The 18,176-nt window shown below is 43.0% G+C and overlaps 1 protein-coding gene and 1 long non-coding RNA gene across 4 annotated transcripts in view; one reads left to right on the top strand and one right to left on the bottom strand.

The window, feature by feature from the left end:
* Nucleotides 1-18,176, bottom strand: part of LOC110488650 (Kv channel-interacting protein 1) — a 41,306-nt gene that overhangs the window by 7,495 nt on the left and 15,635 nt on the right. For both annotated transcript variants that reach the window (XM_036942763.1, XM_036942764.1), the window contains exons 2-5: nucleotides 701-825; nucleotides 487-556; nucleotides 301-371; nucleotides 60-167 (exon numbers count right to left, since the gene is read on the bottom strand). In XM_036942763.1, the coding sequence (XP_036798658.1) occupies nucleotides 60-167; nucleotides 301-371; nucleotides 487-556; nucleotides 701-825 (374 nt within the window). The remainder of the gene's footprint in view (nucleotides 1-59; nucleotides 168-300; nucleotides 372-486; nucleotides 557-700; nucleotides 826-18,176) is intronic.
* Nucleotides 2,907-5,438, top strand: LOC110488653. 2 transcript variants are annotated; one of them, XR_002468457.2, is made up of 5 exons: nucleotides 2,907-2,979; nucleotides 3,334-3,387; nucleotides 3,831-3,931; nucleotides 4,041-4,096; nucleotides 4,374-5,437. It is a non-coding gene; the product is annotated as an uncharacterized LOC110488653 (long non-coding RNA). The 2 variants fall into 2 exon arrangements; XR_002468459.2 differs by having other exon boundaries at nucleotides 2,911-2,970; nucleotides 4,374-5,438.

Below are 18,176 nucleotides of genomic sequence, written 5' to 3'. Positions count from 1 at the left end.
TGTATGCTGTACCCACTTGCATGTGCACCACACACACACACACACACACACACACACACCTCCTTGTTGATGTAGCCATCTCTGTTTATGTCATACAGGTTGAAAGTCCACGTCAATTTCTCCCTCACTGATCCCCTCAGTAAGATGGACAGAGCCATGACAAAGTCCTGGAGGAGGGAGAGAACGAGACACGGTCACAAGGAGAATAAGAGTGATCCAGCATGGAATGCACGAAGGGTAACAGATCAGAGGATCGTGAGGGGGGGGGGGGGATTTGAGACGCGGTAGAGGAATGTTAACCTCAAACTTGATGGATCCGCTGTGTGCTGAGTCAAAGGCGTCGAACAGGTAGTGTGCGTAGGAACTGGCATCTGAAGAGCATTGGAGAGAAGAGAGATACATGTCACTCTTTATGGGCTTACACAACACACCCACTACACAACTCAACACCTTTACAAGTTATGGAGACACAAACTAATTTCTTACCTCCATGGGGAAAGAACTGGGCGTATATCTGTTTGAAGGTGTCCTCGTTCACCACCCCACTAGGGCACTCCTACGGTGGAAATAGAAAGAGAGAAAGAAAGACGGAGAGACAAAAAGAGAGAGAGAGAGATCAGCCACAGAGAGACATCGGTGACGGACACAGAGTGATGACGTGATGGAGAAATGGAATGATAAGTATAGACTGACTACATACGTTTTTGAAGCCACGGTAAAGGACTTGTAGCTCTCTCTTGCTGAAGTTGCTCTGAGCCTCCAGTTTATCCAGCCCTTCTGGCCGATGACACACAATGCTCATCTCAAAATCATCATCAATTTTATCTGGAGAGAGAGACATACATACCGTAGATATGAGATTTTCGCAAAAGGTTGCATTTTTATCAGCCATGGAAAATAGAAATAGGAAGAGAGAGAGAGAGAGGTGAAGTATAGAGTGGTTCAGGTAAGATAGGGCACAATAGGACAGTGGGAGAGATGGAGCAGAGAGAAAAAGAGAGACAGGAATGTAGAGAGAGTGACCTCAGTGACCTGATCATTAACAATTCATTACTGCCTCTGCCAGAGGGGAGGGGACCAGAGGACGGACAGACTGGCACACGGGCACACACACTCCTCCAGGCCATTTGGTTTCATCCTGGTGGCAGAGCTGTCTCTGTCGGTGTCTCATTAGTGAGGGGGTGGAGAGTGCTGACTCCAGCCCGAAGTGAGGTAATTCAGACACAACTCACCTGGGAAGCCAAGTGACACTTACGTTACAGGCACTCTGACAGATGCACTGTTCAATGGTACTGTACTGTCACACATGCACTGACACACAAAACCAGCCTCACACAGAGCTAGGGTTGCAAAGCTACTGGTATTTTACCAAAGCTACTGGAATCTGCAGTAATTTTGGTAATTAACAGCTAATCTATGGCAATCTATCGTAACTTTGATAATTTATACGAACTATACTACTTTTGTTAACTTAAAACATTTATTCATGTGCAGTATTCCTTTTTTGGGCCTGCTTTAAATTATGTGCGGCTTATAACGGCCTCAAAAAGCCTTCATAAACACTACTTAAATGTGTGACAAATCATCTATAACCATTTGTCATTCTTTATAAAAAGGGTTCATAAATGTGGCATAACTGTGGGACATGATTCCCACAGTCAAATGTCAAATGTGGCATAACCCACTATGTCAAATGTGACATAAACCTGTGCTTTATAAAGGGTGACATAAGCGCCACTTAATAAAGGCCTTATAAATCATATTCAATTGAGGCTTCACGAAGAATTTCTAACCCCGTCATGCATCTTGGTAGAGCATTGCAACGCCAGGATATTGGGTTCGATTCTCGGGACCACCCATAAGTAAAAATGTATTCACGCATGGCTGTAGGTCACTTTGGATAAAAGTGTCTGCAAAATGTTATATTATATTTCACTAAGACATTTTTAGGATGGCTCAACCTCTTTCCCTCTTCGGTGCATAGTCAATATTGGACTTGACCTCAACTCCCCCCAAAATGCTGTGCTGCAAGATGACACACACTCTAAAGTGCAGTCTCTCGCATCAAACATCATTGTTAGGGCATCCATTAAATTTTTTTGCCTACTTCTTTTTTCCCTAAATTCTGTTTTCTTAGTTTTGTTTTCCCAGGTTTCGGATTTCCCCGTTTTTTTTGGTTTAACCAATATTTTTCCCACGTTTTTTTTTCATAGACAAACTAAAACGTTTGATTTTCTGTCTTCACAACAATGCTTAAACCACATCAGGGGGTGACTTTTGAGTTATGGATGAAATCAATGAAACATAGATTTGTAATTGAGTGTAATTGCCCTTTAATTCATTGAGCATGCCCTGCATTGTTGTTCGATTAGCAGGGTTTCTGTAGTGCGTTATGCTCACATGTGATTTGATTCGGATGACACCGGAATGGGCATACTCTACTTACTGGAGCTTCACGTGAAGGAAAGAGTAGCGGAGGAAGGAGTTCGCTTCTGCTGCAGTGTTCATGGTAAAATATTAGCATTGTGGCCGTGCTTCGAGTAAAAGGCCAGGAACACTACGTATTATTCAGAGCCCCACGAAAGGACACAATATACAGTATACATCCTAGAGATCCTACTGAGCATTCCCTAACATACTTTTACTGCGGCACCCAGGATAGTTATTGCTGTAAGCCAATATGTATCCCATATACAGCGATTCGCATTGGCGACATTTATTTATTTAAAACCCAAATGTAATGCAAATGTCACTTAAATATGAACAAATATTAATCATTTTATGTTTCAACAATAATTGTTCAAATATCATGAATGGTTATCGAATATTTTATACTATTACGTGTGAGACTTTTATTTAGAACATTTCGTAAATTCCCTGACCCGGAAGTACTTTTTTAGTGTTGTGGATGAGACGCTGAACATGTGACGAGAATGAACGTCAAATGCCAACTTGTGCTGCCACCGGACAGTAAAAAAAGTTAATTAATTAATTAAGCTTTATGTATTATAATCTAAATGATTTTGTTGTAGTTAAGTCTTGAGTTAGATCACATACAGTAGCTACCTCAATTGTTATTTTAAATCATTTCGGTGACTTCACCTAAATGTAGCTTGCTAGCAGGCTCGGCTAAATACAATTCACCCTAGATACAGCCATGTCTCATAGTCACGTTATGACATTTGTAAATTAAAGATAAATATAATAATAGGAATTGAATGGAGTTTCCCCATCTTCCCATTTCTGGCGCAGCACAGAAATGGTCTTATCCAGATGATGGGACAAAGGCATTTCCTAACAAACCTGCTAACTTTCTTTGTTGTTACCTTTAAGGTTGGAACCAACATGCAGTAACTCCAGCAGGAAGAAAGACAATACGTTTTAGCTGTTGGTGATCATTTCCTAAGTGTTGATGCATTGGTGTTTACTGCATTAAGCCTTTATGTATGTGTTATTAATGACCAAAGGTGTCTGACTTTTTAGTAAGCACAGCGTCATATGATATAAGACATTTATGTGTATGTTAGTAATGACCAAACGGGTCTGACTTTATAGTAAGTACAGCACCATATGAAATAAGGCATTTATGTACAGTACCAGTCAAAAGTGTGGACACAGCTACTATAACATATGGAATCATGTAGTAACCAAAAAAGTGTTCTCTCTTTCTCTCTCTGTCATACACACACACAATTACTCCATTGTCCAACTATTAGCCCATAATAATATAGCAATAGTCATAGACACCAATACTATCTTCCATTCATATGGAAGTAATATCAGAGTTTTACACAGTACACATTTACAACCTTTTAACTCTATTTGCTCAGCAGGCTAACACGGTCAAGAGACACACTATCCGGGTTGATATTCAGCATAGTAGTGGTGCCAGTGGTAACTACTCACCCTCAACATGGATGACCCCCACAAGGTGCAGTAGTTTAACCGCCCCGCAGATCAGAAGCATAATAGCTATGATATGGAGACTGCTCGCCTCATGTTCTCCCTCATTATCCATCCTTTATCTCTACATCTATCAGGTCTACTGTTGGGTTTTCCCTTTCTTCCTGTTCTCCTATCTTCCCCTGCTCTGGCGGTACGTATGTAAACTTTCTACAGGACGTATCCCACCCCTCTCTCCCCTTCCCCTCTCTGTAGACTTCTGTCTCCTCTCACTGACTGCAACCACTATCATTCTACCTGCCTCGCTCTCTCTCCACCTCTTCCCTCCTTATCCCCCTCGCCCATCTCTTTCTCTCCCTCTTACCTTCGCACCATGCCTGTGACCCTCACTCCCCCTATACCCAGTTTCCCACTCTCTCATTCCCTCCCCCTTTCTCTCTGTTTAGTAATAGAATGTCCTTCACTCTCAGGATGGACACCACCTCCAGGGCGAGAGATGAACCACTGAACCTACCAGAACAATGATACACTCACCTTCAACCTGCCAGCTGTGTGTGTGTGTGTGTGTGTGTGTGTGTGTGTGTGTGTGTGTGTGTGTGTGTGTGTGTGTGTGTGTGTGTGTGTGTGTGTGTACATCACTGAGCTGTGCTTAACTTGCTTGAAGGTAACTTTGCTAAATTGACGTTATATCCTTTAAATGACACACAATTACAATAGACACAAGTTATTGTCCCCCATGTAAACCAACCAGTGACGCCAAGAGCTTTTATTTTTACCTAGAAAATACATTTCACTGTATGTGTAGGCCGTCATTGTAAATAATCATTTGTTCTTAACTGACTTGCCTAGTTAAATAAAGGTTAAATAAAAATCTAAAATACAAATTAATAAAGTAAAATCAACTTGCAGTAATTAAAATTTACCAGCAGAGGGAGGCAGACTCTCTTGCAAGTTTAGATCCCTGACTGTCATTGTCCACTTCCTCCTTTCATATTGGTCTAATGGTATTATTCCAGAACCTGTTCAGCACTTTGAGCATGTCTTGTCAGGGTTTCCTTACAATGGAATGGGCGGCAGGTAGCCTAGCAGTTAAGCAAGTTGGGCCATTAACCAAAAGGTCTCTGGTTTGAATCCCCAAACTGACTAGGTGATTTTATTTTTGTCAATGTGCCCTTGAGCTAGGCACTTAATCCTAATTGCTTCTGTAAGTCTCGCTGGATAAGCGTGTGATGTAAATAAGTGTATGCATCCCTATTCTTCTCCTCTGTCGTCCTATTCAAACTGATCCCGGTAATCCTTCTTTACGAGACGCTCGTTTGCATAATCTGAATCAGGCAAGGGCTACAGCTGCTTCTCATTGGCCATTTAACAGCGAGGAGCACTCGCTAAGAAGCATAACCACTACTCTGACATCACAACACTGAGCAGGTACAGTGCCTTCAGAATGAATTCGCACCCCTTTTCCACATTTTGTCGTGTTACAGCCTGAATTTGAAATGGATTACATTGAGATGTTGTGTCACTGATCCACACACAATACCCCGTTATGTCAAAGTGGAATTATGTTCTTAGAAATTCTCAACAACCAATTTGACAGAGCTTGGAAGACTTTTTGAAAGAATAATGGGCAAATATTGTTCAATCCAGGTGTGCAAAACTCTTAGGCCCCAATTCCGACCCTAGTTAAGAGTGTCTAAAGGGAACGTAGCATTAGAAGAGCATGCTATTCACCCACTATTCGTTTTGGGTGGAGATGGAATAAATGAAGTTGTGGTGGAGGTGTGTCTACAGATACACCGTATTCTGACCTTGACTTCATTCCCTCATAATTCCACCACCTTTACACGTGAGGAAACCATGAATAAGGTCAAGCGAACCTGCCGGTTCCAAGTGGAAAAGCATCTACTTTCTTTTTCCTAATGGAAATAACAGAATTCCCCGCGCACATTTATAATTTTATTTATAAATTGGCAAGTGCTATTGATAAGAGCTGGGTAAATGAGTAATCTGTTTGTAGAAGGGGATTGTAATTACAAATAGTAATTGTTTTAGATGATTTTTCCTTATGATCTCTGGGGATTAATGTGAAACTAGCCATACGGAAGCAAACTGAAAGTCATATCAACATGACATATTTTCCATGGTCAAATTGGAAATAAACCGTTTTGCCGTTATTCTGAATTTGAATTGTGTGCCCTCGTAATTTGCACGGATGAAATGAGGAGACTAATGCTACAGACATCAGTAGGGCTGATGAGTTGATCTATGCGCTTTGTTTTGATTCTGTGCACGGGCTTTTCTCCATTTTATTTGACCGTTTGTAACATGTTAAATATTAGCCACTATCGGGAGCCACCGTTAGTAATACCCACGCGCATGTATTTTTGCATAATTCCATTCTGTTTACCTCTCTTCCCTCTGTCACATCCTTGTAGTTGTTGCTGAGGGTCGCTGGCATTAGTGGATCACATTAGGCTAACGTTGTACAATCGTTTGGGACATGTAGCCTATTTGAATCATTATGGAACTCAGACCACGCGTAGCAGGTTGGCGCACAGTTCATAACGACTGGATCGTAGTCGTATGATCAATGAGGATCAGGGTAGATTTATAGGACTTGTTCAACCCCTATCGTGCGCTTTTCCCCCCACCTTCCGATATTTCGTGGGTTGAACTTGAATATGGCAACTTTCAGGGTGAATCAAACCACTGTACTTTTTAGTCACCGTTATTTTGTGGGCAAAGGTTCATTTTTGTACTTTCCTAACCCTAAAACGTGACTGAATAATCTACATGAATGTATCTATCTACCAGTTGGTGCTGAAACAGAGACGAATATGCATAGATGGCTTTCTTTCTTGGCAGCCTATATTCTGACCCTGTTCTCTCAATGTGTTCTAATGAGTCTGTCGACCAAATTCTAATTAAAAGCACACCTTATTTAAAGGGATGGCTGAAGACAAATGTACTTTTAAACCCCATTCAATGAAAACTCCATGAGAATATTCTGTTGGCGACTCAATAAGGCAAGTCTGAATCGCCAAATACTGATAAGTGCGTAGGAAAGGCGTGTATAGGAAGGGCATACATTCCTAAGTCAGGATCGGGACCTTAGACGTACCCAGGATGATGGAGTGTTTCTTCCGCTTTGACACGACATAGTATTTTGTGTAGATCGTTGACAAAAAAAATAAATAACAATAAGTCCATTGTAATCCAACTTTGTAACAAAAAAAAATGTGAGCAAAAGTCAAGGGGCGTGAATACTTTCTGAACGCACTATATATATGGATCCCTAACGTAGACATATTACACACTTTTACACACACAAATGTATTACCACAGCCTTACCTCATACACTCACAGCCAGTGGAAATAAGATACTCGTTTTTAAATCCCATTTGACTAAAGCATCTTTATCGACTTCAGGTTGGCAAATTAGCATACCTCCAACATACACACGGCAATAAATCACAGTCAAATTTGAGGCAGCCCTACTGCCAATGTATGTAATCACCAGCCTTTTGAATGGCTCACTATGTCCAAAACGGACACACAGAGAGTGGCATCTCCACACATTCTTAGAGAGTGCAAAAGCAACACACCCATTAAAAAACAAAGATTCAGCAAACACACACACACACCACTGCACTAATTATTACGCTAATGCCACGAGACAGTCAGTGTGAAAGGCATTAAGGGTTCATCCGTCCGCTCATCCCCATGGACAAGAAGAAAGGCTTCTGCATATATGGTGTCCGCAGATGAAGACACACATACACTACTAGATAGTCAACTGAGGGCGTCGTCACAGGATGTCTTGGTTAATAAGCACTCTCACACCCTGCAATACAAAGTCTACACCACAGTGTGGGTGAGAGAAGGAACGGGAGGGAGGGAGGGAGGGAAAGGGGATTGAATGGGAGAGGTGGATGAGAGAAAAAAAGAGGGATGTGGAAGGGTTGGGATGAGAGCGAGGAGAAAGATGCAGATGATACCGTCTGAAGTGTGTGGGAGAGAAAGACGGAAGGAAAGAGAAAAAGAAGAGTGGAATGAGCAAGAGATACGAGAGCACAACTGAAGAGGGAGGAAGGAGACAGATTGGGGGCAAAAAAAAAGACGAGGTTGACAGAGCAAGGGAGGAAGAGATGTGGAGAGAGAGAGAGAGCGAGAGAGAGATGACGAGGAAAGGGTAACGAGAGAGAGATGGCGGAAAAGACAGAAAGTATGAGAGCGAGAGTGGCGGGGAGAGAGAAGATGGAGACAACATTGCTTCAGGGGGCCAGGTGAGGGAGGGAACGATGGAGGCGGAAGAGAAGGAATGAACAATTCACCAGAGAGAAAAAGCCATCAAAAAGCCTCTGTTGAGACTCAGTCAGAATGACTGTCCCAGAAGACACACAAACAGACACTGTCACAGAGACAACAAGCAGCAGAGAACATCAGGGAGATAATACCCAGAAACAGAACAGGATAATACACGTCCAGAGCACAGCGTTGTCATGATAAAGCCATGACATGACGATGCATTGCCAGAATAGGACTAGAATCACCTTAAACATATCACATTATCTGCAACATGTCACAAGGGATATCTGACGTTCTCACGGCCTTGTATTGAACACAGAGTAGGCCTAGCACACACCATTGATATGTCAAGACACAAAAACGATATTTAATAATGTACGTGTTCATGTACAGTATGTCAGTGTTTCATAATATAAAACGTGATATGTTAGCCAATGGGATTTACACTAAACTAAAATAAGAAACCCAACATGCAACAATTTACAGTTCATATATTGAAATCAGTCAATGGAAATCTATTCGTTAGGTTTCACAGGACTGTGAATACAGATATGCATCTGTTGGTCACAGATACGTTTAACAAAAAAGGTAGGGGTGTGGATCAGAAAGCCAGTCAGTATCTGGTGTGATCACCATTTGCCTCATGAAATTTGGGAATTTTGTCCCACTCCTCTTCAATGGCTGTGCGAAGTTGCTGGATATTGGCGGGAACTGGAACACGCTTTCGTACATGTCGGGTCCAGAGCATCCCAAACATGCTCAATAGGTGAAACATGAGGTGATGGCAGCGGACAAATGGCACGGCAATGGGCCTCAGGATCGCGTCACGTTTTCTCTGTATATTCAAATTGCCATCGACAAAATGCAATTGTTTTCGTTGTTCATAGCTTATGCCGGCCCATACTTGAAGCCCACCGCCACCATGGGGCACTCTGTTCTCAAAGTTGACATCAGAAAACTGCTCGCCCACACGACTCCATACACGCTGTCTGCCATCTGCCAGGTACAGTTGAAACCGGGATTAATCCGTGAAGAGAACACTTCTCCAGCCTGCCAGTGGCCATCGAAGGTGAGTATTTGCCCACTGAAGTCGGTAATGATGCCGAACTGCAGTCAGGTCAAGACCCTGGTGAGGACGAAGAGCACACACATGAGCTTCCCTGAGACGGTTTCTGACAGATTGTGGAGAAATACTTCAGTTTCATCAGCTGTCTGGGTGGCTGGCCTCATACGATCCTGCAGGTGAAGAAGCCGGATGTGGTTACACATGATCTGCGTTTGTGAGGCCGGTTGGACGTACTGCCAAATTCTCCAAAACATTGGTTGTCTTGGCAAAGGAGAAATGCTCACTAACAGGGATGTAAATAAATTTGTGCACAAAATTTGAAAGAAATAAGCATTTTCTGCGCATGGAACATTTCTGTGAGCTTTTATTATTATTTTATTTTTTTTACCCCTTTTTTCATGGTATCCAATTGGTAGTAGTTGCAGTCTTGTCTCATCGCTTCAACTCCCGTACGGACTTGGGAGAGGCTAATGTCGAGACCCATGCGTCCTCCGAAACACAACCCAACCAAGCTGCACTGCTTCTTGCCTTAGACCACTCTGCCATCCGGGAGGCCCCTGGGATCTTTTATTTCAGCTTGTGAAAATGGGACCAACACTTTACATATTTATATTTTTGTTCAGTTTAATGTTATAATGTTACAATATGGCAATAGCCCATATGGAAATATCCTAGAATGACAGAGTAATATGTAAAAGTATGCAAATTAGCAATAAGTAATATGCAAAAGAATGAGCAATAAGCACATTTTCTTCTGGCTAAAAATGGAGAGCAACAGGTCCTCAACACACCCTTCTCTCCCCTCTCCCTTTCCACCCCCCCCCCCCCCCCCCCCCCCTCTCTCTACTTCTTTCTCTCTCTTAACTTGTGAGTACATGCCCTATATGGCCTTGGTTAACTTTGGACCCACATGTCTTAGAATACTGCGCTGACCTGTCCCTCCCGAAAACTGACATCTTTTGTTGCCATGACGACCGTGCTTCCAAGGTAACAGGCAAGAAAAGAGTGTGTGAGCAGAGTGATAAATACCTTGTGCATGTGTGTGTCGCCCCTCCACTGCTGTGCGCACACACACACAATGTCACTTCCTTCCACCTCCAACACATGGACATGCAAACACACAGACACCACCTGGGCATGCACCTAGACATGAACACTAGCTAAGCTATACATTATCTCTTTCCTGATGAAACTCTCTCTCGCTCTTTAGTTTTTACACACCTGTTACCTCAGTCTCTCTCTCACACAAACATTCAACAGATGCTTCCATGGTGTAGTGACACAGTTACCTGATTATTAGTGTGTGTGTGTGTGTTTGACTTTATATTGGTTGTGTTGTTTTCATAAATGAGAATGTGAGTGCTAACATTCTTTTTTAAGTTGTGTGTGTACATGCCCATGTGTCTCTCCTCTGGACGGCCTCCCCTCCTCTCCCCCATGGTTAACGTGCCCACCACTGCGCCCATGTTGTCGTCATGGTAACAGCCTTGTCTACGTTCTGTCTGAAGAGGTTTCGTCACGTCTGACAGTTTTCACTTCCACTGCCTACCCCACTCCTTCCCTCTCTCCACTCATCCCTCTCATGAACCGACCCCCTCTTCCTTTCTTCTACCCTCTCAATCTCTGTGGAGGTGCTTAGCTCCTCTCCCTCACCTGTTACACATTAGTAGTTGCTGCTGTGCTCCTACCCCCAAAATACTCTAGAGCAGGCCTGGGCAACTCCAGTCCTCGGGGGCCTGATTGGTGTCACACTTTTCCCTCATCCCCTGGCAAACAATCCGTGAATCAGTGAATCAGTGAATCATTGAATCAGTAAATCCGTGAATCAGTAAGAGGTTGATTCATTGAATCATAGATCATGATTCGGATTTCACTACTGTTATGACACTCAAACACACAGATAGAATCTCACACACACACACACACACACACCAATTATTTAAGTTAACGAAATTGATTTCATACATAATCATACTGCCACACAAACACCTTCACAGACACACACACAAATAATTCTCAAGTGAACAGAGACCTGTGTCACATCTTCTCCTGCCTCTTTCTCCCCCACCCCCAGCCATCATAGCTTGTACATGAAGCACACACAGCCCTCCAATCCATCAACCATCTCACTTATCACCCAGTTCATGCATCATCACATCCCCCAGTACATACATTAATCTATAAAACGCACACTAGGAGAGAGAAGAGGGAGACAGAAAGGAGGAGAGCGAGAGGAAGGGAGGTGGAGGGGGAGAAGGAGTGTGAGGAAAGGGTGGGAGAGGAAAAGGAGGAGGATGAGGAGGTGATGGACTTAAATTAAAGGGAAGAGAAACAGGAAGAGAAGGGGAGAGAGGATGTAGAGAAAGAAAAGTGTAATAGACAGGCGTTAGGGAGCAAGGTGGAGAGAAGGGGGGATCATGATATGTTACAGTTTTTTTTTTAAATCATCGCTAGGACCCATTTCTCAGTACTTACTGTAGGTCACTTTTTCCAAACTCTTCACATAGTTCTCCTAATCAACTTTCAGCTTGGCACAGCAGTTAATTTCACATCCCAAATGCACTAAAACGACCAAAACACTTCATACATGTCTCAAATCAACTCATTCTTCCGTCACCCAACGTGCACACCTTGACACTCACAAAACAATGACCTAAAAAACACCAACAACAGTTAGCATTGCTCAACGTATTCTTTTGTAAAATGTCTTTACAAAACAAGAATGACAGCTGTCTACTGTTTAGAATTCACTGCAGTATATGTTACAGGAATGAATCAGACATGATGCAATGTGCTTCAATATGTTTTACGGCATTTTCTGGCATTGAGTGATTCCAAAATACAAGAATTTGTATATACACCATCTACCAATACAGATACAGTAGCAGTGCTAGTCAACCCTGTTTTCTGCATTTGGCCACAGGTTCTCATCCACATCACATCTCATGTCATCTTGGGCAACACACCTAGGAACTAATCTATTGGCCTGGTCCACCCCTGGCAGTCTTCTGCAGATTTGTCCAGGCATCCAGCATTCATTGCGTCCAGGAGGGACATTTGATCATGTGGATGGTGGTCATAAACCTTCCACCTCCATGAGAAAAATAATTCCTCTATGGGTTTGAGGAATGGAGAGTAAGGAAGGAGGAAACGTGACACCATCCTGGGATGGGCTGTAAAACCACTCTGTGACTGCATGGGAGTGGTGAAATGTCACGTTGTCTCATACAATTACAAACGTTGGCCGATTTCGCCTCGCTGCAACCCTTTCCTCACCTGGCACAACCTTCCATAGAGGTCATCCAGGAATGTAATGAGACGCTCGGTGTTGTATGGCCCAATTAGTGGTTTGTGTAACAGCCATCCATCAGAGGATATTGCTGCACACATTGTGATGTTGTCACCCCTCTGGCCCTGGACATGAACTGCGGCTCTTTTCCCAATCACATTCCTTCCTCGCCGCCGTGTTTTGGCCAAGTTGAAACCAGCCTCATCCACAAAGATGAATACGTGGGGTGTTTGCCTGGCTTCAATCTCCATGACTCTCTAAAATAAATCCACATGGCAACATAAGAGTTAGGCTATCACGGTAGTTTACATTATACCTAAAAACATGCCATTGTGTGCCTCTGCCCTGTTTGGTTTTGTTCAAAACCAGTTCTGTATTTTATAGTCATCTTACCTGGACGTATTGGTTCCTGAGTTGCTTGACTCGTTCAGAGTTCCCCTCAAAGGGGACAGTGTACAACTGCTTCATCCTGACTTGATGTTGTTTCTGGACTCTAGAAATAGTTATGCTTACATTGTGAATATTTCCATATGCATCGTTGTCTGCCAACACTCTGTCCCGAATCTCTGTGAGTTCTATGCCATTGTTTCTGACGACCATATCAACGATTGCAGTTTCCTGCACAGCAGTGAAAATCCTACCTCTCCCGCCTGTGGGAAGCAACCGTTGGGTCCTAAGCAGAAATACAAAAACAATTACACACAAGTGGGTTTGAAGGCTTTGCTCAATTGACATCTGTAATGTGCAGTTCAGTCAGATGCCCTTGCAGAATGCACATCGTACCTGTTGTTTTGCCATCCATGTCTCACAATAGATGCCACTGTTGAGCGTTGCAGATTTGGCTGCACTCTCAGACCAGCCTCTCTCATTGATGGACCATGATTTATTACATGATCAATTATAGTAGCCCTAATCTCATCTGAGACTACAGCTCTTGATCTTCCTCTCAAGTCCTCTTCCACCACGCATACATACTCCTCTCCCTCTCCCAGCCACTCTTCTTCCTCTGTCAGCCACTTCTCTATCGCTGGCTGGGTACCATGTTTACATTACAGTTCAGCATTATTCCTAAGATGTCTCCTTTTGTATAGATGGCAATGAAATTGAAAGACTAACACCTGGGTGTTCAGCTACAATGGGAATCAGCTGTGGTTGGTCTAATTGTTTTGATAGCATTTCATGTTTTAGATGTGGAATATATTTCAATACAGTATTACTGTAGAAATGTAGCAAATTGCTGTCTTAATCAGTTTTGTGTTATGTTAGATTTTGAACTTAAGTTTAACGGTTCTGAAAAGAGTATGTAAACATGTGCTAATTGGCCTGTAGGTACATAGAGTTTGTGCTGGTGGTCGTGTCCGAGTGAGAAAAGAATTCATGAAATTTGAAAGATGTAGCCATTGAATGCATTTTGTACCAAAGCAATGAAAAAATGATCCACAGTTTAGCCCACATAGACTGCTGTTGTGCACACTGTGAGAAGAGTTTTGAAACGGTGACCTAAGTATCGAGAAATGGGTCCTATGGGTTGCAAAAAAACTGTAACGTGTGATTTATTGTGTGATATCCTGTGCAGTGTCACACACGTGTGCGTGCGCTCTATGCCTTCTGTACTGTGCGTTCTGTCCCCAGGTGTGAACAGAAAGGAATGTATGATCACAGTGCAGCCAGGTCTCTGAGGAGTACAGCAGCATGTGTCCTCTGCGACCACGTACGGTATGCATCATGACCCATGTCCACTACCACTCATCATGTTCAGAAAATAGAAAGAGGTTCAGCGCTAAAACACAAATACTTTAGTGGGCTCTGCTCTCCTCTTTCAAGTCTGTCTTTCTCTCTACCGTTCTCTCTCTCTCTCTCTTCATCCCTCCAAGGAAACCGTCTCCACCTCTATCTTTCATTATATTCCTTTATCTAGAAATCTCTCTATCTCTCTCTACAGTAACTCCCACTCCACACTACTTCCTCAAGGTGTAGCCTAACTTAACACTCCTGGGCAAGTTGTTATCTCCTGCTCCATCTCTCTAACTCAACAATGACAGGGAAAGTCATTTCCCTGAGGTACACATAATAGTTTTTCTTGCTAGTAACCATTTTACTGAAAGGAGGAGGAACACCCATAAAGAGTGTGTGTGTGTCGTATTGTGTGTGTGTCATATTGTGTGCGTGTGTGTCGTAATGTGTGTGTGTGTCTGTCGTAATGGGAGTGCCAAATTGTGCGTGTGTGCGTGTGTGTGTGTGTGTGTGTTATTGTATGTGCCTCTGAAAAGCTTGTTGAATCCCTGCGGGCAGATTGAGAAACAGCTACACTGTTTATTAAGGTCCCTGTCGAGATGAAAGAAAAAGACTGAGGAAGAAGAAAGAGCAAAAGAGAGAGAGAGAGAGAGAGCGAAAGAGAGTGAGAGCGAGGAAGAAGAATCAGGCAGAACAGGAGATGAGAAAGAACGGAAAAGACAGAGAGACAGAGGAGGTATGGAAACACGTGACTTAGGAGAGAGAATCTGGGAATGGCAAGAAAAGGGGGACAGTAGGGGACAAACATACCGATCTCAATGAAGATGAAGTCAGTCAAACTCATCCCTCAAACCCCAGAAACACTCATTTCCCCTTAAGACCAATGATTTCACATCTACGTGCATCTCTTCCCTTTATCAAGTTAGATTTTGTGAGCCTTGAGACTTCTCTTCACACAAAAAAAACACATTTCAAATGAATCCATTCCATTCCTTTCGGGTAGATATCCACCTGGGTAGATATCAGTCCTCAGATATGTATCTCCACCTGGGTAGATATCAGTTCTCAGATATGTATCTCCACCTGGGTAGATATCAGTCCTCAGATATGTATCTCCACCTGGGTAGATATCAGTCCTCAGATATGCATCTCCACCTGGGTAGATATCAGTTCTCAGATATGCATCTCCACCTGGGTAGATATCAGTCCTCAGATATGCATCTCCACCTGGGTAGATATCAGTTCTCAGATATGTATCTCCACCTGGGTAGATATCAGTCCTCAGATATGTATCTCCACCTGGGTAGATATCAGTCCTCAGATATGCATCTCCACCTGGGTAGATATCAGTTCTCAGATATGTATCTCCACCTGGGTAGATATCAGTCCTCAGATATGCATCTCCATCTGGGTAGATATCAGTCCTCAGATATGCATCTCCATCTGGGTAGATATCAGTCCTCAGATATGTATCTCCACCTGGGTAGATATCAGTCCTCAGATATGCATCTCCACCTGGGTAGATATCAGTCCTCAGATATGTATCTCCACCTGGGTAGATATCAGTCCTCAGATATGCATCTCCACCTGGGTAGATATCAGTCCTCAGATATTTATCTCCACCTGGGTAGATATCAGTTCTCAGATATGCATCTCCACCTGGGTAGATATCAGTCCTCAGATATGTATCTCCACCTGGGTAGATATCAGTCCTCAGATATGTATCTCCACCTGGGTAGATATCAGTCCTCAGATATGCATCTCCATCTGGGTAGATATCAGTCCTCAGATATGCATCTCCATCTGGGTAGATATCAGTCCTCAGATATGTATCTCCACCTGGGTAGATATCAGTCCTCAGATATGTATCTCCACCTGGGTAGATATCAGTCCTCAGATATGTATCTCCACTTGGGTAGATATCAGTCCTCAGATATGTATCTCCACTTGGGTAGATATCAGTCCTCAGATATGTATCTCCACCTGGGTAGATATCAGTTCTCAGATATGCATCTCCACCTGGGTAGATATCAGTCCTCAGATATGTATCTCCACCTGGGTAGATATCAGTCCTCAGATATGTATCTCCACCTGGGTAGATATCAGTCCTCAGATATGTATCTCCACCTGGGTAGATATCAGTCCTCAGATATGTATCTCCACCTGGGTAGATATCAGTCCTCAGATATGTATCTCCACCTGGGTAGATATCAGTCCTCAGATATGTATCTCCACCTGGGTAGATATCAGTCCTCAGATATGTATCTCCACCTGGATAGATATCAGTTCTCAGATATGTATCTCCACCTGGGTAGATATCAGTTCTCAGATATGTATCTCCACCTGGGAAGATATCAGTCCTCAGATATGTATCTCCACCTGGGTAGATATCAATCCTCAGATATGCATCTCCACCTGGGTAGATATCAGTCCTCAGATATGTATCTCCACTTGGGTAGATATCAGTCCTCATATATGTATCTCCATCTGGGTAGATATCAGTCCTCAGATATGTATCTCCACCTGGGTAGATATCAGTCCTCAGATATGTATCTCCATCTGGGTAGATATCAGTCCTCAGATATGTATCTCCACCTGGGTAGATATCAGTCCTTAGATATGCATCTCCATCTGGGTAGATATCGTACATTATATCCTCAGAAAATCTATTCTGCATCAATATCAATTAATTTACTTCACGGTCTTCAAAAATGGACACAGTATATATTTAGCAGGATATACTTCAAAAGCTTTCAGTCATGAACACATCTCTTCAGACTATCAATTTCATGTTATGCATTCCTTTCCAACCCTCTTTGTTTTTTTAATCTCTCCCAGCACAGACGTCATGAGCCCTCAACATTATCTTCAGAATACCAATTTCACATCAATATCTCTTCCTTTGACTCACAGTCCAAAAGACGAGTCTTGCTGCTCAGACAGAGAGCAGTATCTCTGTATCTCTCAGAGTCTCAGACCTGGCTTTGTCTCTACCAGCATAGAGATGATCAACCTTCCTTCCATCTCAAATCTCATTCAGTCAATCAATCAAATGTATTTTACAAAACCCCTTTTCACATCAGTAGTTGCTTGACAGATACGCAGCCTGAAAACCCGACGAGCAAGCAATGCAGAGGTAGCTGAACACAGGTTGATTCAGAATCCCAGTCCCATTTATCTGTCACCAACGCCCTGAGAAAGACAGAGAGGGAGACAGAGAGAAAGGGAGCCACCATACTTTGACACGCTTTGCTTATATTCTCGGCTAACTGGGGCTGATGTGATTTCTCTGCTCCCGCTGCTGTGACAGACTGGGGACTCGGTTTCAGAACAGCATCTCCTCCCATTCTGATTTGCTCTCTCATTTGTTTGTGGGGTTGGGAGTGGGAGCAGGGAGGAAAGCAATTCTGACAGTCAATCTATGGGTCTGTTGGGGATAAGGGCACATATGAAGAGATACCACACACATAACTTAGAGATGACAGCACACACACACACACACACACAGTTCAGTTGAAGGGCAAAACTCAGTTTGAGCTACACCATGACTCATTGACCTCCTGCTGTTTAGGGCAGTCACGTAAGCCTCTCTTCACATCATAATCGTCATGGCCACAGCCATTTACAGTGACACGTCATATATCGTCATATATCCCCCCCCAGCTACTAAAACACACAGCTATAATCACTCAAGCATACAGAAACACATACAAGATAAACGTATAGCGGCACAACGGGGGTGAAAAACACCACAGGCATGTTTTAAATCATGAAGTATTAATATGAGTGTTATGGTATGTGTCAGAACCATACAGTGCAGCTATGTCATGTATCACTTCTGTCATTTCAATGAAGCCATCTATCAATCACCACACC

The sequence above is a fragment of the Oncorhynchus mykiss genome, chromosome 14 (genome assembly GCF_013265735.2).
Source record: "Oncorhynchus mykiss isolate Arlee chromosome 14, USDA_OmykA_1.1, whole genome shotgun sequence".
NCBI classification, from domain to species: domain Eukaryota; kingdom Metazoa; phylum Chordata; class Actinopteri; order Salmoniformes; family Salmonidae; genus Oncorhynchus; species Oncorhynchus mykiss.
The sequence above is the reverse complement of the archived record's forward strand: the minus strand, read 5'-3'. Positions and strand labels throughout refer to the sequence as shown.